Source organism: Helicoverpa armigera, chromosome 10, assembly GCF_030705265.1.
Source record: "Helicoverpa armigera isolate CAAS_96S chromosome 10, ASM3070526v1, whole genome shotgun sequence".
NCBI classification, from domain to species: Eukaryota; Metazoa; Arthropoda; class Insecta; order Lepidoptera; family Noctuidae; genus Helicoverpa; species Helicoverpa armigera.
The window spans coordinates 11,171,603-11,195,796 of NC_087129.1; the positions used below are offsets into that span (position 1 = coordinate 11,171,603).

The following is a 24,194-nucleotide window of genomic DNA, read 5'->3' on the forward strand; positions in this document are numbered from 1 at the left end:
ACTTGTTAGTATTTTATTGACAAATTCAAAAAGCAATTTACTAAGAAATCCTTACTAAATTGCTGGAAGCAATTTCCCAATAGCCTTATTGAAACGGACTTAAGACCCTGATTCAATGTTGTCTAATTAAGTAGAGCAATTAAAATATTTCAATTGGAATATTCCAAATTACTTACCTAAAAATTGTTACGAGAGATTAAAATTTTTTATTCGTTTAATGTGAAAATTATTGAAAATATTTATAAACATAATCGATTTTGTCGCGTTTCTATCCACGTGTATAGAGTTATATCTTAAGTGTAATAAAATAAATAAAAAAAAAACACTAAAAATAAGTTGACTGTGACTTGTGAAATAACGGCAGATAGAAAAAAAACTTGCTGCTCCGACATCAAATAAAATGGGACACGGGCAGAAGGATGATGATGAAAATCGGATTAAATACTGGTGAAAAATATTCTTTTGGTAGGTTCAATTAAATTATTTCAAAGGGGCACTTAATTCAAGGGACGTGAGAAGACAAAATTAAATTCAAAATAGTCACAATGATTCATCTTGTGGAATGTACTAGTTCCATATGACTGTAATAATATTATGACGAATGTTATGTGTGTCATGAATGTGACCCGAAAATTTATGGTTATAGCACTAAAATGAACCTAAAGTCCTGTCTGGATAAAGCCGGGCTATTACTCTTTGGAGTACTTTGGATATAAGCTACATGAAATGTTATGTAATTTAAAATTTACATTTAAAATGTTCCATGAGACACATCGGTACTCAGCTGCATCTGGTTCGACTGGAAACCGACCCAAAAGTGAAAGAAAATCGGAAGACGGACTATTCAGAATTAGGTAATTTTGTAAGAAATAATTAAAGTGGTAGTTATTTTTTGGCATCTACCAATGCTGGAGAGAAACTCCACCACCCAAAGGTAGACTGGTAGAGAACGCCTAAGGCGTTAAGTCCACCATTGCACTTTGTGGGCAAGAAGTATCAAATAAATAAACAACATACCTACAGGTATTCAATAAATACCAACATGGAAAAATAACTGTCGACGTGGATAGAAAACTCATCAATAGAGCCATCTATGACGTTACATACGGCTATTGAATTCACATCGGTTTCCGAAAATACTTTTTTAGTTCAATAGAACTGACTGAATGAAAGCCGTCTTTGATGTTACTGACAGAATTTCTGATAGGGCCATGCAGAATGAACCTTTCGTCATCATCGTCAATGTTTTTGTCCCAATATATTATACCTCTACATAAGGAACTAGCCGTTTTCACCGCGGCTTCATATACCTTTAGTGGGAACTACTCATTGTACGGGAGGAAATATAGTCTATAAGTATTACACGGAAAGAGTGTACCTTTCCAATAGTAAAAGAATGTTTCAAATCAGTAAATACCTGATCGCTGTTATGTGCGTAGGTACCTTACATTTTCATAGTGATTTATGAGCCCGAACAAACTGTCGACCTGCGCACACCTGCGGGTACTCTATAGCTATGTCAAGCTAAATATAGTTTAGACATCGTTAACCAATAACAAAATACGTAGAGTACTAAAAGATCACGCGACCGTTAAGGCTCAGCCGAAAATCAAGTTAAACTCAAATAAATTATTCAAGCACGATATGAATAATGAAATTGTAGATTTATTTCCAATGTCACCTTGACTTATTGTAGTTTCCTCTCTGTTAATAGTTTATGATGAATGTCGAAGTACACGCGATTCGTGAGGTCAAGGCATTTCAAATACCAACTTACTGAAACTTTCCTTTTGTAAATGTGAAAGTTTTGTATCGATAAAAGAACGGAGTGGGCAAACCAATATTTATATTAAAAAAAACAGTCGATAGCTATCCATACTTACCTACTTAATAAGATCACTATCAGAAAGGGAAGTAAGAAAACTTTGTACTATAAAAGGATCCACCATTTCCAAATACAGCTATTAATATTTACATACCTATGTACATATATTATGACATTTTCCTTATCAATGTTTTCTTGAATTCTTTCTTTTATCGACATTTATCTTTGATCACACCAAGTACTTGTGATATTCGTCTTCCTTTTTCTTTTGTGACATTTTCAAACAAGCGCATGAAAATGACATCGTCGATTTTTTTTCTTCTTATAACATTCATTCAAAAATATACCTCTTAAATATCTTCCCTCGACGATAGGCAAAGATAAAAAAAGTCATTTATTCAAAGTGGACTGAAAATCGGCACTTTTTGAAGGTCGTGTTTATAAAAGACAGTCCCGAAAACGCCAGCCCTTGACCACTTCCTATGTGTTTTTTCTGGGAAGAAGAAATGGTGGAAGAAGTTCCCCAGCTAAAGAAGATAACACATTAATACAGGCATTCCGTTTGTATATTCCGTTTTAGAAACACAGTCTTTACCCTTTGAATCCAATCAAAATCCTTTTACTAACATCTCCGGTTGGCCTAGATTCCCATATTCATATCACATAAGCTTCTATTCAAACTAGTTTTTCTAGATTTTTTATTTATATTCAGATCACAGTACCAACAATATTTCTTTTTTCTAAATCTTTTTACGCAATGTAACACTAAAATGTTTAGATGGACCACGTTTTCAGAATATCAAAACGTGACACCCAGTATTCATCTATTTGGTTCAGAAATCGTGCGAAACAAAAATCTTATTACTACAAATAAATGGCCTAGTTTTATTGGCTGAGAGTGTATGTCACGGTCGATAAGACTTTAATAAGTAGACAATAATGTATCCTTTGATTTTAGAGGTTACAAATTATTTTAGACGGCGGTGAAGGGCCGTTTTGTAGGTCGTCCTTTGTAAACTTGACCTTGAAAAAGTGGTCATTTTAAGCCTATTTTGAATAAATTAATTGTGATTTGATGTGATCAAATAGTGTTTTAATAAAACATGCAAATATTGCGAATATAGAGGCAGTAAAAGTAAACAAGTTTTTATTGCACAGTCGTTTTTTATTGTTGTCATTTTACACTGAAAACCATTACATGTCAAGTCTTACTAATGGCAAAGCTTCTAATAAAGTTTTCACACAAAGCCAGTATTTTTATCATCGCATCAGCGTAAAAAACTCCAGCTGTTGGCACATTTCAGCTTAATTGGATGACAACAAGTGGTTTAAAAATGGGCGACGTATTATGTACAGAAACATAAAGAGAACAAAGCCGAATAAGCAAAAGCTTTTATAATGGATGACGTTTGAAAAAACCCTCGGGAAACTGGGAGCGTTTGTCGCAAATAAAAATTTGAGATACGGTTTGTCACGTAGAATCATTCAAATCGTAAAAATGTTCAAGGAAACGCTCAATAACCGATATCTTTTTATATAAGAAACGGCTTTCAGAAAGATTTTTGTCGTTCACAAATCGTGGTAAATTAAAATATATACTGACATATAAAATTACAGATAAATACAGAATTTTTATGTAGATATCGAGACAACTTTAAAAATAGGTAATCAGCAAAAGTCAGAAACAGAAGCAGTTCGCCGACATACGGCCTTCATATTTCATTTATGTAGGTATGCGTATCAGGATTCCAAAATGCTCACGTTTCATCATTTCCAAGAAAATACAAATGTATGATATTTTCTGACCGAGTTTCTTGACTTTGTATCGAAATTTCCAACTTTGAAGTGGAAGAACCTTGAAGTGTCTTATTCATACCAATACCAGGAAAATGAATGCAAAGGACCACTCATTTTTTAATTTTAATAAAAAAAGTTTCTCATTAATTTTATTTTGAATGATAAAAGTTCATCTGTTATGGTGAAGAGAGATCTAAAAATATAATTTTCGGAATTTTAATTTTACGTTTCGCCTTGAGCATGGTAAGTGATTAATGCTCATTCCTTCTCTGTATGAGAAGAAGCCTGCAATGCCTTTTTTAATTTCATCCCAACATTCACCTTCTTTTGAAATTATCGTAATCTTTTTCATAATAAATCATACAATTTTATGTCACCCACATTACATCTTTGGACATAACATTATTTATTTCAAACCAGTTTTCTCATGTCTCAGTGGGATTTACTTTATATTTTTAAGAGAGATGAATACATATAAAGTTTGCTATGACAAGGGACATACGATGTATTGTGTTAGGTTACTTTTAAACCAAACTAACAAAGTACTAGAGCACAAGAACATTATTTTGCTGCATTTTTCCCTACTATTATCGGATTGTTTTATTCTTAACATTCTTTCGTTATTTCCCATAATATAATTCCACAAGTGGGAAAGATCATTCGCTCTGGATTAAAGAGAGTAGGGTGATGATGAGCAATAGGTAATAGAAATAATTTATGACTTTAATTTTGCCCTTGACTTTGACTTTTCACCTTGACCTTGACTGTGACTATGACCTAGACTTTGACTTTTCACTTTGACTGTGACTATGACCTAGACTTTGACTTTGCTCTTTAAGTTTATCCCAACACACCTATATGTTCGAATATTACAGCTTCTTTGAATGTTACTCGTTAACTGGTGACGGACATAATGAGGGTCGTTCACTACATACACTTTGTAGTTTAATGGCTGTTTACAAAGGTATTATTACTACGGGTACTATGGGTATTTCTGTCGCATTAGATGGCCAATAATGGCTTGTGAAACTGAGCTTAATGCCAAGTTTATGTGGTTGCAGAACAATTTTATCGTATCTTTCAGTGGGTTCAAGGAAAATGAGGTCGATTCGTTTAATCTAAATTATCCCCAGATGCCTCCTTCTGACAAATCAGAGGACGGTATGTAAATAATAGTAGATACGTAAATTTTAGATTTCAACGAGATATCTATTAACTACATCATCACTATAATAACACAATACAAATGTTGACCATACCGGGAATCGAATTTCAGACCCCAGCTTGGGAGTGCCACCAACGAGGTCGTCAAGGCATTATTAGTATATCTAAATGATATTATATAACCTTCAATATAACAAAGATGCTTTAGGTACATCGTAGTTGTCATGAAATTCAGCCTGCAAGAAATAAAAATTGTATCACAATGAAAATATCCCGTCATAGTTCATTTTCTTCTCAGTGATTATGTATTAATTTCCTACTAATCCTTCCTCGTGTGCTAATCGTAAATGTGTTATAATGATGATGTATCGGGTGTTACGGTTTTCCGTATAATGGAGTATCGGTTTTTGGTGTCGTGGTGGCCTAGTGGGCAAAGAACCGACCTCTCGAGTAACGCGGTGTCCTGCGTGACGCGACGTAACGTAATGCGACGCGATGCTATACGCGACAAATGCCCTACGTGATTTTGGTCACTACTTTTTTGTTCCACAACAATCTTTATTCACGCACTGCGGCGATCAACGCTTCTGAATAGTTCGTTGTGTCGCATCTGGTCGCCCTCAAAACAAGTTCGCATTACGTCGCGTCTCGCCGCAGACTGTCACATAGACCGCGTGTAGGGAATGTCGTTGAGTTGGTCGCGTTCGTCGCGTTCGCAGCGTCGCGTCGCGTCGCGTTCGTCGCTCACGCAGGACACCGCGTATGAGGGCGCGGGTTCGATTCCAGGTCAGGCAAGTACCAATGCAACTTTTATAAGTTTGTATGTACTTTCTAAGTATATCTTAGACACCAATGACTGTGTTTCGGATGGCACGTTAAACTGTAGGTCCCGGCTGTCATTGAACATCCTTGGCAGTCGTTACGGGTAGTCAGAAGCCAGTAAGTCTGACACCAGTCTAACCAAGGGGTATTGGGTTGCCCGGGTAACTGGGTTGAGGGGGTCAGATAGGGCAGTCGCTCCTTGTAAAGCACTGGTACTCAGCTACATCCGGTTAGACTGGAAGCCGACCCCAACATAGTTTGGGAAAAAGGCTCGGAGGATGATGGAGTATCGGTTTTTGATTAAAGCCGCAGCGGAAGCGGTATTGTTTTAATTAGTGTTTATTGAGGCTTGAAAACATAAAAGATTTTTCTTCTGCAAGGAATAATAACCGTTAGTTTTGTTTAGAAAATAGATTTTTCATTTAATCATCGTGAAATGATTTCAAAAGAATTATCATCAATGAATCTACATAATGTTATATATTAGGTACATTATGTAGATTGGTGGTGAAACTATTAAGGCGTAAAGCGGAAGAATTAGTTTGTCTGGTTGACTGCCTAATCTCAGGAACTAATAGTCCGATAAAAAAGTTATTGAGTATAATATTCATAGCAGACTTTTCTTGTAGAGGCACGAATTACTTCCCATGGGACATAGTTTTCGTGGTGGCCTAGTGGGCAAAAAACAACCTCTCGAGTATGAGGGCGCGGGTTCGATTCCAGGTCAGGCAAGTACCAATGCAACTTTTCTAAGTTTGTATGTACTTTCTAAGTATATCTTAGACACCAATCACTGTGTTTCGGATGGCACGTTAAACTGTAGGTCCCGGCTGTCATAGAACATCATTGGCTGTCGTTAAGGGTAGTCAGAAGCCAGTAAGTCTGACACCAGTCTAACCAAGGGGTATTGGGTTGCCCGGGTAACTGGGTTGAGGGGGTCAGATAGGGCAGTCGCTCCTTGTAAAACACTGGTACCCAGCTACATCCGGTAAGACTGGAAGCCGACACCAAGATAGTTGGGAAAAAGGCTCGGAGGATGATGGGACATAGTTGACACTGTTTGCTTAAACTAGTATTATATGAAAAGGGCATAAGTCTATTGCGTAGAATAACTTAACTTATGAACAAATTCAGTGCTATACAAAGTACGGTAAGTTTAGGCATGACCTAAAATATGTATAGAACAGAATGTTTGTATAGTAGGTAACTTATATCCTTTGTTCCCAATCCCAAACAATAAACAATACAAACAAGATACAAGTCAGATCCAACGAACATCTATTTTGTGTATGAGAAACTAGCTATTTCCCGCGGTTTCACTCTCGTTTTATAAATGAAGTTTTATCACTTTTACATACCAAAAATATTTTGAAGTAATCTTCCTGAAGTGTTAACTGTAATACGTGTCTATAACTATTTGTTCACCTGCTTAATTTCACCTGCGTTCAGCGGAAATAACTTATAAAAAAGTTGCCTTTTTTGCTTGAAAATAGGTTTTCAAATATTATAAGTTTATTTTAAATTGGTTAATTGGTCAAATCTTCCTAAAATCAATCAATCTTTCGAGCTTTAACCTATGTTTAAATGCTTTGTCAAAATTTTTACCTATAGTTTAATCTTCTAATACAAATAAAGTTAACAAGATCAATAAAGTTTCCCATTAGTAACCTACATACCTATTACTATAATTCGGAATATGGGTCCAATCTAATATCGAAGGTTATGCCAAAATCAATGAATACCAGATGACTCTTAGTGTGATGTAAAATTAATTAATGGTTCACATCTGTATTTTCCAATTAACTATGCCAAAATGTTGAGGTTTGCCACTGGTATTCAAGTGCTTAAAGCAGCCGCACACCACAAACTTTTCGTCGGCCAACATCATTATCAATCAGTATGGAAATGAATGGTAGTACGCAAGGTATTTGGCCGGTATCAGAATGACAAAAAACTTTGATTTTCTGAAAAATAAAAAAACATAAACAAACATCGGCCAACTGTCGGTCGACTGTTTAGTCTGCAGTGTGCTTAATTTTAATTGATTCCTACAATTAATTTATAGTTCCTGCGGCTGACGTCAAATAAAGTTGGTACAGTGCTCATTATATTCGTACCTTAATTATCAGTCACACTATTACTTAATTGAATGAATAGTTTGTTTAGTGGGGCACGCTAATCTCGGGAACGGTTGATGCAATTTGAAAAAATATTTCAATGCTCCACAAACTCTATTGAAGAAACTATAAGGCTACTTTTATATGACATTAAAGGACGTTAGTAACGCACAAGACATTTTGTGCTTTATTGACATACAAAGTAGGTTTATTTTAAAAACGTGCCATGGCCAATACGTGTCTTCTCTGTTATCCCGATGATACTGAACAAAGTATGTTATTGGACTCGAAGAAGGAATTTCATTATACTTCTAACTGAACTTTTTATATAAAACTTGGTTAGTGACAAACTTCCGTGGAGAGGACGTGTGTATATTTTAATTTTCGTCCCTAAACTACGTTTTATTTTTGAGAAGTTATCTGACGGATTCATTAGATTTGTTGTTCATAGTGTTTTCTTTGTAAAATTATACTAGAGGTGATTTTTTTTTTGTTTCTTTTATAATACTATACCTATTTTAGGCAAGATTCGGATCACTGTGACGTATACGCATATAAATCTAGTTTGTTCTAGTTCTAGCAAACAATAAAAAATTTCCCATAAGAGCAATTAATAAAAACTCACAGGCATACTAAACATTGACTTCTTGAAAACTGCTTGTATTGTTTTATGTAATAGAAATTCTTAGTCATTTTCTTTCCTACCTAGGTTTTCGTACATGACTTTCCCAATAGATCCTTCAAATAATAAAACAACAACGTGCTTATTGGTTCGTCCATTTTCACGTAACAATAACCTACAGATATTCTATGCCTAGGACTACCTTATAACAAAAATATTACCAAGTTTTTCTGAGGAGCTAGGTTTAGGAGCCTCAAGGCGCGTTTTCTTAGCCGACATAAAAATATAGGTAAACTTCTTTTAAGTCTGACAAATATACCGGTACTGCAATGAAAACCGCGTCAAAGAGAGTCAAACGAGAGATAATGCAGCTATTACACACATATGTACATACAATCATACAGGTTAAACTGAGGACCTCCTTCTTTTTTATGTCGGTTTTCCGACACACTTTTACTCGACACGTAAGACATTTAGTTAGGTATGTTACCTCAATACATACGTTAGCGGACGTCTGCCAATTACCTCTACCAAGCAAACTTCAGGTACCAAGAATAATATGGATGGTCATATCTACGTTGAGATCGACGTAGTTTCAGCCATTCCAAACTAACAACTTGGGCTATTTTCGCAGGAGCACGGAAGCAGGAGTTTGAATTAATATTGGGATAGAAACGTACCTTGTCTTCAGTCTGTATTACGATGAATCTACACTCGGTATTAGATCTGAACGTCTTACTTATTGTATCTACTATAAATTAAGAATAGGCAACACCTCCTTATACGAGAACAATGAAGAAGAGGGATTTTATTTAAATAGCAATGAATTTTTTACAAAAAAAAAATATTATCTTGGTAATTGTATTATTCGCCATTTTTTATGTCACATTTTTTTTATTTTTTTATCTATTAAGATAAGGAGACGATCTACCTAGATAAAAGTTTTCATTTAACTCAGTCTGAAAGACATAATTATAACGCTGGTCATTGAAAAAAAAAAGAAAATTCGTTTTCTACCATCGAACTTATCAAATTAAAAGTAAACGAAAAGCCACTGAATCGAAAAAAAAAAATACAATTTTTAAGTTCGCCAGGCGTCTGGCAATATCTGATAGCTAAGTCAGTAAAATGCCTAAAAACACTTCAAAACTAGATAAAAACAGAAATCCAAAATGTAAAAGGTATTACTTAATCTTTAAAGCCTGCAATTTCCACAAAACTTCGAAAACATAAAACTAGAAATTTCAGTTGCTGAATTTTGTATGTTAAATTGCCGTATAAAATTCAGAGTTTTCCACAATGTAGTGTGAATTACAAAAGCTACATTACTTCATATTAATGCCTTTATAAGGCCATAATTTCTTAAACTGTACTGTACCACAATATGCTTGCCCCAGAATAATAAACAAAAGTAAACTTGCATACGAGAAAGGTTTAAAGGTGAATTTTTATGCCCTTTGTAGATAAAATTGTGAAACATAGTTGAGGGCATTTTCTTGTACTATTTTGGGACATCAAATCTCTGAAGTTACTGCATGTTCTGAAATAAAGCCCTAAAGTGCTAGATGTATGCCGACTATTAAAGCAGCTTACAGTAGTTGAAAGTTTTAAGCTGTGGGTAGCTTCTCCAGTTTGGCAACCGCGTTAAGGACAAGGCCCACGCGGGGAGCGGGACGTAGACAGCGGTGATGCGAATTACAGGTGCGCGCGTGACAGCTGAAAAGTCGGTCCGAGAATGTAATCACCCCTCTCTGTTTCGCGCGGGACCATGAGAGTGTTGTTAACGAGCTTGCCAGGCTGTAAAAGCCAATCAAAGCTTGGAAGTTTCAACTACTGAAAGCTGCTTTCACTGTCATACATCTAGCACTTTAAGGCTTTATTTCATGGAAGTGTCACTAACAAGCTTGTCAGGCTGTAGCTTTAAAACCCTCGTGTTAACTCTCAGTAATCGGATCTGAAATGGATAGCCAATAAGAGCGAACTTTTCAATAAACTTTTATGTAGTATGTCAAGTCTTACGATATTTATGGCTTCGAAGAAAGCTATAAATAAAATATTGAATGCAGTAAATCACGTCGAGATGCATATAAAACTACTGAACTAAAGCAATACATTTCTGGAGTTTATTCAATACTTCTTTAACTTCTGATACTTGACTATTCTTAGGAACTTTAAAATAATTCTCGCATTTTAATACAAAAAGCTTGGGAAGATTTTTAATAAAAATGTTCTTTACATACCATTAAGTTTTGGAACCATGATCATTGGGTTTTGGAGAATTCAAAACGATCTAAATACTCATTTAAAACGTACCCGCAAAAATGTGCCCAAATAAAAATAAAAAGAACTTATAACGTAGCTTTACAGTTTAGGCTTTCGCTCGCTGGCTTCATAATATTTTTGCTCGCTACATTTCTGCCGGTCTCGGTAAAATAGTGACTGTAATGGTGCAGATATGATTCAGTACCGTGCACTCGAATCCCCATTTTTCCCGACTTGGCAAGCTCCACTGGCAAGCTCCAGCTCTGCCACAGAGGATCAAAGATTGGAGATGCCATAAAACTGGTAGGTCAGGCGTCTTCTTGTAGTTCAAGTAACTAACTGAAACTAACGAGAAGTTCGGATTCCTTTTTCAAATCAAGACGAATCTGTCAAAGATTGGTTTTTGTTGATTGGTGTTTGTTTAAAAAAATGGGCAGGTTCCATGGTTTCGTTGTAAATGCTGACCTAGTAACGTCAGTCGAACATCCGCATTTCGGCGCTCTACTTTCTCATGAGATTTTGCATTATGACATCTCTCCTAGTGTTTTTATTCTCCGTGACTGTAACGCTCTTTGCTTTATACGGGATCCTTTTACTCAAACTAATTTTTCGCGAGAGTACGTCCAAAAAGTTCCTTGGCTTTTGAGTTTCAAAGGAGTTTCCTTTTGGGTAAAATGAAACTCGAAAAAGTTAAGTACTTTTTGAACCTTTGGAATGCTGGGATTTATTATTTGTAGTGGTTTGTTGTACCTTGTTATGAATTTTTATCGTTTTTTTTTTTTTAGTGACGTAGGTAACTCGAGATCAAAGATAAAAATATATTTAAGGGTGGTTTCGTTTAAAAGAACCTTGAACCATCCTTAAAAGCAAATTGCATCAAAAATGTATTTATAGCTCTTTATTATTATTGGATTACTTGTATAAGGTAAACTTTGGCTTAACATTGCAGCACTAAAAAATTACACCAATAAAAAGGAAAACACAAAGGCTTTGCTAACCGTACATAATTAAATTACCCTGTTTATTTGTAGTAGAACTTCTCTGGTATTTTCCTAGAATTGAACCTACCTCAAGCTCCAATCGCTTCCACTGATTTCTAAGGTCGATAAGACAATCCAATTAAAGTCGACAGCATTCTGCATTGTGTCCTGAGTCTGACCCAGTGACCTGAGGGTATCTGTAAAAAGTCCATTCAATAATGGACGTAACAGCCAATATTTTTTCAAAGCTATGGAACTCTTTTCTCGATAGCGAATGGACGTACTATAAAAGGAATACGGAGATTGTAAAGGCTTGGTTATAGCTCTGTAGAAATGCGTCCGGAGTATTGAAAAGAATTGACAATTTATTTTCAATTCTAGGCATTAAAATGTGGGTGTAAATTTTCAAGACTCTTACCTACGATGAATTTTAAAGATAAATGTTTGAACAGGCAATTATCGTACTTACAGGCATACTTGAAAGGCATATCTACCATGCAATACATGTTGTATTGATTCGTATGCCCGTGTGCCGTACCGATTAATGACGTCATACTCGCATGGTCATTCATAATGACCTCAGACCATTAGTTCCTACTCCCTTGTATGACAGACATGAGCTAATATTACATTGCAGCTGACAGGTATCCATGAGCTAATATGTATTTGTATGCTATAAATATCAGTCCTTCTCCATACTAAGGTCCTCTTACGAGTGACTCTTGACATTTCACATCTGTTCACCTGTCTATCTGCTGATTTACTTACTACTATCCGTTTTCTCGCGGTATCGCCCACATCTCGTGGCAACTGTCCATACTGGGAAAAAATATAGCCTGTGACACTCAGGAACATTGTAGCTACCTATCAGTGAAAGAGTTTAGGAAATCCGACCTGCGTTTCCAAAGATTACCCCCTATATACAAACTTACAAATAACTCTTTATAATATTAGTATTGATAACATGTCATATACCTTGTATAGGGCTAATGCCGAAATTCTCCATCCATTAAGCAAAATTAAAAGGTTATTGAAATCCACAGTAACACTTACTGCTTTTCTATTTTTATATACTCACTTACGGGTTTCTTTCGCAGCCTTCAAATGCCGGGAGGTATGGACGAGCTTGGAGCTAGAACGGGCCTTCAACCTCGGCTTGGATGCTGGTCTGCTGCTGCTACCGATCTCCATCATGTCATTTGCGTACTCCTTGATTGTGACCAAGCTGTGGAGGGGGATGAGGCATGAGATACAGCATAACTTCAAGTGGCAGAGACATTGTGAGTAGATATTTTGTTATTGTGAAATAGACTGTATTAAGGACTCCTTAGGTCTAATTTCTGACAACTGACGGTTGTTTATGGTAATCGTCGATTAAAGACCAGTGTCTGAAAAGACGTTTGAGAAAGCCACCCTTTATCTGACCTTAGGAAGGCCTTTTACTGTATGTTTATAGTGGTAGTTGGTGTTTCTCTTCGGAATGATCTTCTAACGCAGTCGTTTTACAGTTAATCATGACAAAATATTTCTTCACATATAAATACTTCGTTCTTCTGCACTTAAATATGCAGGTTGATACCTAATCTATGGATATTAAATCACGTATGCTTTATAGTTTACTTTTACAACAAAGTAAAAATGTTTTTGTGCCGGTACTTTTGTTTAACATTTCCTTAAAAGTTTCCTTTTCTAATTAATTTAAACCGATAGAAATACCCAATTACCTACTTATTATAAAATGCTCTATCACTGTGTGTACCAGGGTAACAAGTCTCGACCTACTATCTACGACGATACTATCATTCATCCTGTCCCGACGTCCAACAGTCTCAGATTCCTTGGAGCTTTACCGTAATTAATTACCGCGCTAATAGGAATGAGTTTTCTCTTGTATCTTTGCATAGAGCCTTTTATAAATGAGTATACACGAGGCTAGTCTTTTAAGCGAAGAGTAACCTAGAATCAATAAGCTGGTAAAGTAGTACTTCAACATTTTTTAAATTGGGAATCATCAAATGACCGATCCCGCTGTGGGTGCGGCGTGAGGAAGTGTCAGACTCTTACTGACTTGCACACCATTTTCCTTCTGAAACCATTTGGGTACCTGGGCAATAATTTTAACTAATTTCGAACAATCCCGCTTTTTTTATATGTATTTCTGAATGAAAATAAAATGAATATGTATTATGTTATTAACATACAAAACAATGTAATACATTGTAATAAAAATACAATACATGTCGGCTATTATTGTATTTGCCCAACAAATATCTCAAAAACTGTAACGTATGCGAAAATATGATAACTCCTCCCTTTGTTTTGGAAGCAACGTGAATATTCAATGTAATCTTCATATTTGTGTACCGACGGAATATATTTGGGGCGCATATAGCTTTTTTTTGTTTACATAGGATATAAATATTTTTAGGTAGACGTAGGTAGTACTCACGGGAAAGTTAAAATAAAGTTTTTACTTAACTTTTCTTCACTCTTCACTTCAACACAGGACATGCTGGTACTTACCAATACCAAAATGTATCTAGGTTTTTATCAAAGCATAAGATTTTCGTTAAAAATAGCCATTAAGTGATTTAGAATATTAAGCCTTAAAAAGAAAAAAACAAATCCTTCAATCGCTTGCTATCTTCCTAGAGTATTTACCATTTAGGTAGTAAAAAAAGCCACTACCACTTAATAAATATTGTGTGAATTGACCGTTGATCTTTAGCGAACAGTAGTAAGCAAACAGTCAACATCCGAATAGGTTCCATTACTGCGAAAATAAGTAATGTCTAGCGACCCTAGAATCTCACACTAAACAAACAATCATTTTCTCCAGCCACAGAACATTGTTTTTTTGCCACAAAAGTCTGACCCACATCGTCGACTGTCAGAAACAGAAAACATACGTCTGAATTAGACAAGCGTTGATTTACTGAAGTTTATATTCATTAATCAATTTCATGGTCCTCTTAGCTTGTCATGTTTTCAACGATCGTATTTTTTAAAATTCTCGATTTGATGACATGTTTGTGACAAAAATTTTTAGGTACTTAATAAAAATATTTTTAGTATTATTTTCAATAACGTTTTTTTTCTTTTTGTCTAATACATTATATATTTTTTTAAAGACCTCAAAATCATCAAATGACTCCTCCCGCTGTGGGTTAGCAGCGGTGAGGGAGTGCCAGACTCTTATTGACTAAAAACCGTCGTGTTCCGTCGTAGGCCTTTTATGTACCAGGGCCGCGGTAACTCTTTCGAACAATCCCGCAGCCCTTTATCTAATACCTATAGATTTATTTGTAAAACTCGCTGTCACTCAGTAATGTTCCCAAAAGGCTGACAGCATTGTCACGCTGGATGCCAATACTCAATCGTTTGAATTCAGTATTAACGGGATTTGGTTGTTATGTCAGTAAAAAAAGTATTTTAATAAGTACTAAGCTCGTAAAGCTTTTTATTTTAAATTTTACAACATGAAAATAGCGTTGGAATTTTACGCAGGTTTCTTGCGGGAATAAAAACTGCTGTATCGACAAGAGCTAAGCTCTTAAGTTTATTACTGAACACTGCGAACCGAGGAAATTCATTATTGGATGTTTTTTTTTCTAACTTATTAAAAGGAAGGGTTTATTTTTCAATTATAATTGACTTTACGTTTAAAACATTTTTTTGTATAAAAAAGGTTTTGCAAGTTAACTACCGAAATAGGACCTACTCTTACTCTTACTCTCAAAATTCTTAAATATCATACTATGTATATGAAAGAAAATATAAAACATCTATAAATGATTACCTTTCAAAACAAGGTCAAAGCACTTAATCAAAACATAATGAAAGCGGCAGTTAATTTTTTGGGTCAACAATTATGACTTGCATATTAATTCCTTTCATATTAACATTGAAAGGAGCGTTTAATGGGAAAGTCAATAATAATAGCATTCAGGGAAATTGCATGTCATTCTGAAATATTACCCCATTTCTATTCAGCTTTAATAAATAGGATAAAATGTTAGGAAAAATGTGTAGCGGTAATACCGCGAGACAATTCATTCAGGCTTGGATGTTGTACTACTTTCATGCATATGCATATTTATGCTGATTCCATAGTTTAGTAGAAACCATATTTTTTTTCCGTATCCGTATTTTTGCTGACGAATTTTACGCTCGATCTGTACGGGCCTTGTCGAGCATATATGCACAACAGCAATCAATTGACAACCTATCGGTAAAAATTTAAAACTGTGTACATCAGTACAAATATGATATTTAACTCCCTGGATAGATTTATTTTTATTTATTTATTTAAGTCAGGCATCTGAGGCCCATAGAGAATACAATACATAAATATATTAATAATTTATGGTGTGAGGGTCTGGTTATAGCATACCTACATTTGTCTTTGAGTCAGTTGTTTATTATGGCCAGTGGGTTTTATTATAAGGGTCAATCGACACGCTTTTTGATGTGAATATGAGAAAAGTTCAATGGTGATTTCGGTCTATCGGTTTTTTTCTTTCAGTCACCTGTCAGATTTTTGCCGCTCGGTAAGTAACACAAACGGGCATACCTATGGTTGGTTTGATGTCGTCGTTTCAGCCAAAAGACGTCCACCGCTAGCCAACAGCCTCCACCCAAAGTCCGCCACTTTACTCGTTCTTGAGCAACCGACATAAACTACTTCCCGGCGAACGGCCAGAACGGTCCATCTAGTGTAGTGTCGCCTTAGCTACGCATGACCAATCCCCCAATGTAAAAGCGCTGTTAATTAGAATCCGTATTTGGATCGGCTAGTCGTGCGTAATTCCTTGCAATTGAATTTGTGTTTCATTAATGGTAAAAGGCTCGCTCACCCAATTACAAGGCTTTTAAAATAAATTGGACAAATTAAGGTGTGCTAAAAATAGCATTTTAACTTTTACCTACATATGTATCTATAAATATTTTTGACTGGCTTTTGAAGACACGGATTATTTCAGAAATGAGATAGATCGAAGTTTAGATAGAGTAGTACTAGTTTTTATTTGGTAAGAAATAGTCTTTCCACGATTAATTAACTTTAAGTAGGAAGAGTGAACAATTACATTTACACGCTAAAAGGGGTGTGTTTACTATAGCAAGTCAATATTTTTCTGTCGTGGGTGACCTGATAACTATAATTAATTGAACGATGGAAAACCCCCGATGCATCAGCGTCAAAACAATGCACAATATTAAACACCTTTAACACACGGGTTTTTATTTCTGTACCTACCTATAATTAAACACTAGCCATTTTCCCGGGATAAAATATAGCTTATGTTAATCGGTGATAGTCCTGTGATTTTTTTTTCAAACCGAATCAGTAGTTTCAAAAACTTGAGGGTACAAAAAAACAAAGGAACAAAAAATGTTGCCTTCTTATTATAGAGGTTTTGCTATAGAATTATAGATAACACCTCAAGTTTTTTCCTGTTTAATACCTATTCAATAAATTGCTTCCCATCTCTTTAAGAAGCCGATATCTGCGTGGAATGGATTTTTTATACAATTATGTAAATAGAATGCTGGTGTAGACACTTTTTCTTTGCTAACAGTGGAAGAAATTGGCGTTTTATATTGGATACCTGGATATCGAATTAAATTCTAGAATTTTATTTCAGCCATCCTGATCCTCTCTGTATTTTAGACAATTTTTGCTGAACTTTTAGAGCACCCGCACACTGTCAACTTTTAATTGGCCTATGATAAAGTGGTATGAACATGCATGGTCGTACGAATATTACAAAGATCAGGTATTTACCCTATACTAAATGAAAACTTTGATTGCAATTATTAAGACTTCCTTTAAAAAAAAAAACAGCCATCGGGTCAACTTTCGGCCGAATGTTTACTCTTAATGATCAAATCCATGAGCAATAAGAAAACACATAGAATTAGCTTAGAAACAATCTAAACGACACACAATAAAAGTGGATTATTAAATCAAACGTCCCAAGAAATGCACACTTATCCTGAAAAGCCTCCATTTCAGACCATTTGAGGTTATTGTTTTACCTAAACTACCTACGCTGCACAACCGAGCCACAATAAGTGTCAGGTTCAAATGGCACGTGTAGTGTCACGCTCTCAGAGCATTTTATATGCCAAGTATTATGAGAGGGAATGAAACTTGAGTGTAGTAAGTTCTGCTATAATTTAGGATCATAATTTGAGAGTTAAAACTTTTGGATAGTGTTCCTGTAGTTTTTAAAGGGCTGCCTTCAAACTTCAAATATTGCGATCATTATACATACTTAGGTGTTATAGAATGTAGAGGTACATACATGAGACCCTATTAGGGCGCAGCAATACACTTCTCTTCTTACACTATGTCTTCATTGACCATTGGTACCTACATGACAACGTAACAGACACGCTAGTAGAATAATAATAATATATGTTGACACAAAACACATTTGGTGACACAAAACCGACGGGTCACCATTTCATCAAGTTGTCTCAAAAGAGTTTCAGAGTGTTAGCTTCAGCCCCACGTTTGCCTTCCAAAAATCCTCGACTCTAGTGTCCCGTGGTCTGGTGGAGACATACATTTAGTAATAACATTACCTGATATTTAATAGATAATTGTCCATTAGACCGAAAGAAGCTACTTGTATGTTCCTACATCCATTCAAATTCCGTCCCTTCCTAGATTGCAATCTTCACTCAAGCAAGAGATTTAAACCTTTTCTGACTGAGCGTAAAAATGTTCGAAACACCTCTAAAGTGAATCAAAGAGGATAGTGGGATAACAAGCCATGTCCTGAAGCACGTAGCGACCCATTGTCAATAGGTATATTACATAACCTTATTGAATGCTAGCGACCCGCCCTGGCTTCGCACGAGTCCATATTTTATTTATACGATACAAAATTCATATCTATAAAATGTGTTGAATTGTATGCAGAATGATACGCTTCACTATCTTTTTAACCGACTTCCCAAAAAGGAGGAGGTTATCAATTCGGCCGGTATGTTTTTTTTTTTTTTTCTATGTATGTACATCGATTACGCCGCGGTTTATAGATCGATTTACGTGATTCTTTTTTTGTTCTACTTGATATAGCTGCCAGTTGGTCCCATAGTCATCAGGTCAGGATCTGAAACCCTGAGAAATCGAGGACAACCTTCGAAAGTTGTAGGCATACATAGAGTAAAAACTTAACACTCAGGTGTATGCCTGAAAGTACTATTCAACAGTGAAAATTTGAAGCTGACCTGATGATGGAGACCAGAGAGGGTCGAGGGAACTCGACAACTGAATATGTAAACTACCTCGTGTTTGGGCTTATATTATTTGTATTGACGAGATCGTTGTAACAGTGAAGGTTTGCAGCTGACCTGATGATGAAGACCATCAGAGAAGGTCGAGGGAACTCCACAACTGAATATGTAAAATACCTCGTATTTGAGCTTAAATTATTTGAATTGATGAGAACTTTCTACTTATGCGGATAATGACAGCTATTCGTATCTCTGAAAAGCTGTAAATAAAAACTTTTTTACAAAAAAAAATTACCGACTTCCAAAAACACTAAAAAGCCAAAAAAAACTTTAGGTGCATCTGCCTAGAAGTCGGTGGCAAAATTAACTTAGGAACATCCATTAGACACCGACTTCTAGGCAGATGCACCTAAAATAAGTTTTTTTTTGGCTTTTTAGTGTTTTTGGAAGTCGGTAATTTTTTTTTGTAAAAAAGTTTAGTATAGGTACATTTATTGAATTTATTAGGTATGTATTCATATTTTGCTCAATTTTACACCAGTAACAGTTAATTAAAAGGAGCATTTACCCCTAACGAGCATAGAATGTTCTAGAACCTCCGTAATCCATCTAAGCGTCTTATACGATGTCTTGTCTCATACGCAAATCGATTCTTAGCATTACCTCATTCCCTCAGTAGTAGTAATACTTATACTCCCCTCTTGTAGGTAGGTAATCCTAAATCCTATATAGAGGATTTGGGTCCAAAGCTTCTAAATCGTAAATTACGAGTACATTTTCGCACTCCTTCCGAAAAACTATAAATATCGCAAATAAATCTGTGAAGTGGAAGTTCCCTTTTTGCATGAGCACGATAAAGTAGGTACCTAATAGGATTATATTGAAACTCAATATTTTTTACGGTTTAAGCCTATATTTTTGTGAGTAGATACTTTTGTGTATGTTATTGTTCCGGAGTAAATTATCAGATTCTTTCTATAAAGTATGTTCAAAATAAAGTATAGTTATCGGCACGAATCTTGAGCTCTGACCTACATCTGCGCAGAAGTGATTTATTAGCAAATAACCAATCCCGAGTGACGGCTATGACGCGATGCACTGCGGGCCAATCACCGCTTTAGCCCGCTCCCGCGCCTCACTTGATATTAAAAAGGGACCCAATAAATTACTCAGGTAGGTCGAGCTCAAGATTCGTGCCGATAACTATACTTTACGTTACGTCCTATATGTGCTACATATCAGTTTTTCTGCATTTTGTAGTTTTCAAAATATTACGGTGTGTCCTATATAAGCGATCTGGAACTGAATGCGAAGAGGCGCGGCGCGACGCAAAAACAAAAGGCAATCGATACTTATCTATAGAAATGTCCTACATAAGTAGGTAATCGTAATATGACATACGTGACTTATGGCAGCGGCGCAGCGTGAAATGGTGCGAATACGATAAGTTCTTTATACATATTCGCATGAACTGACATTTACATGACATTATTAATGTCAACTGACAAACGAATTCCGCCAATTCGTGCACACGTAGGACGGAATTCTTGCTGAAATGACATTGCCCTCATGTGGTGTGCTAAAGCTGGACGTCAGGCTTTTTGCAGGAGGCGACCTCTCGCGTCCGGCCCTGGTTCAGGCCATGGTCCGGGGCGAGAGGGAATGGGATGCCGTCGCCTCCTTCTGCGAAGCGGTCATGCTCGAGAAGGAGGAGGCGGAACGCCAGAGAGTACGCACCTCTCATCCCGGCCGCCGCGCTGGACCAGGTAGACACCATGGGCGCCGGGTGTCGCGTGATGACTCCCGGCCATCGTAGGCGTGAGTCTGTGGGCGGTGAGTTCGGGTGGCTTATCGTCCCTCTGTCTGCTTAGACGACAGACCCGTGTCGACGGCGCGCGTTGTTCCAGGCGCTCCACAAAGAGATGTCAGCAACCCCAGCGGGGCCCAGCAGGGCTAAGGCCTGCCGGGGCTGCGGGTTGTTCGATAGAGATACCGAGGCCCTGGTACATAAAAGGCCTATGACGGAACACGACGGTTTTTAGTCAGTAAGAAGTAAAAAAAAAAAAAAGGCTTTTTGCAGGACGGATAATAGTCGGACCGATTTTTTGTTCCACGTTTTGATTAGAATTTTCTTTTACTACCAAACCAACCAACTTTTCGGAGGACGTTTCATAGCACACGTCCTCCTACAAAAAATTGGTCACCGATTTGTCGAACGTGGATGGGTAGCCTTAGCCGTAATTTTGTTGAGGATCGGCAGGAAAACATAAAAAAACAAAAGGTACTACGTTAATATTGTTTTTGAACATAACACGCACTTTAGTGTCAGTAATTGACCTATCAAACTGCTTTTCTTTCCGTAATAGCAATTTATTAAATTCGCAGAAAGCGGTTTAACGATTAGAAAAACACATTTTAATTTACATTAGCGTAGCTGTTCTCAGAACGTTTTCCTGTTAGTGTTGTAAAGGTACTCGACCACTAGACTGTAAAGGACCACACCAGGAAAGCACACTTGCACAGTTTTCATTAGCTTAGTAAATTACCCTTTTGCTGCCGGTCCACTGACGGCCTTTTCAAACAAACATATTTTCCATAGAACGTACCATAATTACCGTAATTTATTTAGGTCACGCCTTCGGTATCTTCTATACTTGTATCCTATATGCAAACTATGCGGTTGTGTAATATAATATGCGAGAAGAACCTTAAGTACGCTCCTATCTATCGATATTTAGGTAAGTATAGGTTCTGCACAGCGCGCTCGGGTACCAGGATCTTTTAAATGAAAATCTTCAATAACTTTAAACTTCTGTTTATTGGAATCATTGGAAAAATTGACATATTCGGTATCAAAACCCTAACTATACATAAAAAGAATATCATTTAAATGTTTGTCCGCCTTTTGCACCGGAATTAAGCTGCGTTCAAACCAAACTAACTGTCAGCCGTTGAATGTGAGCGAACGTAACGCAGTTTATTGTATTTCCATACAAATTATTTTTTTCGTTCAAATCTAACCGACGCGACGATACGTTATGCGTATCTAATATGCATAGAAGCTTGCATTCGGCGGCTGACAGTCATTTTAATTTGAAGCTTTAATTTAAACATACATAAAACCTCTACATACAGTTCGTTTTGGCGGCTTCAAATTAGTGGCGAGAATCCCCGTGAGTAGGTGTGAACAAGAATGTGTTCGCGTTTCCACGCCTGTTCCCCGACCAGTGTTGGTATTTTGTCCATAAATTCTCGGCAGTAGTGGGGATCCGCCATTACGTGAAAGTGGACACCTACCTTTATAAACAATTATAGAATAATTGATCCTGCACGTGTGGGTCGTTTATTAATAGAACTGAATTATTTTTTATAAGTATAATGAATTAATACGTATTTTTTTGCGTGGGTGGTTACCAAGAATGTAATGTTGATACGGTATTATTAATTATCAGTTATAAATAGGGTTTATAGTTGTGGGTGTGTGTAAGATAATATTACGATAACATATTATTAGGAAAGTTTCTGGGCCTCTCAGTTTCTTGGATATGTATTATATTATAGTTAGTTTATAAACTCTTGTAGGTACCATGAATAGGCGGGCATTGACTCGCGTAGGAGGTTATTATAGTATAAATGTCGCAGGGATATGATAAAAACGGGGATGAATAACGAGCATGTTAAAATAACAACACGATTTTATCTTTTCCCTAAACAAATCTAGTGAATTGAACAAATCCCTAAACTGGTTCAGTGAAATGACAAAAATAATTTTGCTTTGATATTTTAAAGGTTTATTGGGTAAGATATACCTACATAATTATGATATTGATTTGATCAAATCCCTTAGGGAATTGATCAAATCCCCGTTTTTATCATATCCCTGCGACATAAATACTTAATTCCAAAGAAATAATAGCTAAAAAAGGAAATAAGACGATTTTCTATGAAACACTACTATTATTAAGCTGAAGAGTTTGTTTGTTAGAACGCGCTAATCTTTGGAACTATTGTTCCGATTTGAAAAGTTCTTTCATTACTTCTTTTAGGCAGCCCAATTCCTCGAAAAAACGATGAATAATTAGGCTAGGTCCCCAGGATACAGGCACAGCCTAGTTTGGGGACCACAGAACTGATAAAAATGACTCTCGTAATATAGTTACAGTTTACCTTTATTGTAATCTACCTCATTACATTAAGAAGTGATTTGCGAATGTAACTGTGGATCAATAAACGAATTTATTATTTATTTATTATTATTATTAATTTTTAACTCAGGCACCATTGTGCCAATTTCTTATCAACTTAAATTACTAACCATATCTCTAAATTAGCCCACATTTTAAGTGCTATAACAAATTTTAATTATGTCTATCTCCCTGAAGCCTAGATATTAATTTTTGTTTAATTATGTATAATGTTATATTTCTTTGTCAACAGTAACCAGTTGTAAAAGCAATCATCTAATACCGACGACGCCGATCATCAAAAGTAATTCAGCTGAAATATGTTGCAAGAAGTGGTACACGAAGAAACTACAAAAGGTATGTCTTAAATTATAATTAGCCTTTTTTATATAACTTAAATTATAAAGCTTAAAGTTTGAAAGTATATGTCTGTGACTTTGTCGCACTTCCATGCCAAAACTACTGCACTGATATCAATGAAATTGGGTGCATTGATGAATTGGCAGCCCCTTTAATATCCATCATAATATAGTTTTTATGCAAGTATTTTTTTTGTTTGACATCTTTTATTCTAGATGCGTTAAGTAGGTACTTAGGTAGGTTTGACTGGGTCACCGCACGTGTACAAAGGCAAGTAGCATTGTACGCTCGATTTAAACCACTACTAGGTTAAACTTACACTCAATAAGCGTATTATGTAACACAAAGTCCTAGAAACTTACTCAAGCACACAAGTTGTATGCAAATACTAACTTAAAGTGGTATTACTTTAGTGAAACCAAGAAGCGCCAACGTATATTTCATAACAATCCCTGAAGTCAAATAAACTTTGATTGCAATAATATATCTGTGTAAACAATGGGTATTATTTAGGTTTTGTCATGAAAAACGCCTGAACTGATTTTGAAAGACGATTTCTTATGTATTTCGACTAAGAAAAAACTGGGATTAAAGTAAAAATTGAAGGAAATCAGAATATCAGAAAACTAAAAGTTCTTCTACATAGATCCAATTTAGGAGCTATAACCTACTGCTGGTGTTTTTCTATTATTACACGCTTTTTATTAGCTTCACCTGTATGTTTGTATGTTTGTAGGTTTGTATGTTTGTATGTTTGTATGTTTGTATGTTTGTTTGTAACCAACTTCTTTGGGCGCGATTTTGACCCACTTT

The 24,194-nt window shown here is 36.0% G+C and overlaps 1 protein-coding gene across 1 annotated transcript in view; it reads left to right on the forward strand.

Annotated features, from left to right (window-relative positions):
- Window positions 1–24,194, forward strand: part of LOC110370995 (gastrin/cholecystokinin type B receptor) — a 115,724-nt gene that overhangs the window by 53,297 nt on the left and 38,233 nt on the right. The window contains exons 5-6 of the mRNA XM_064036578.1: window positions 12,687–12,869; window positions 23,275–23,378. Of these exons, the coding sequence (XP_063892648.1) occupies window positions 12,687–12,869; window positions 23,275–23,378 (287 nt within the window). The remainder of the gene's footprint in view (window positions 1–12,686; window positions 12,870–23,274; window positions 23,379–24,194) is intronic.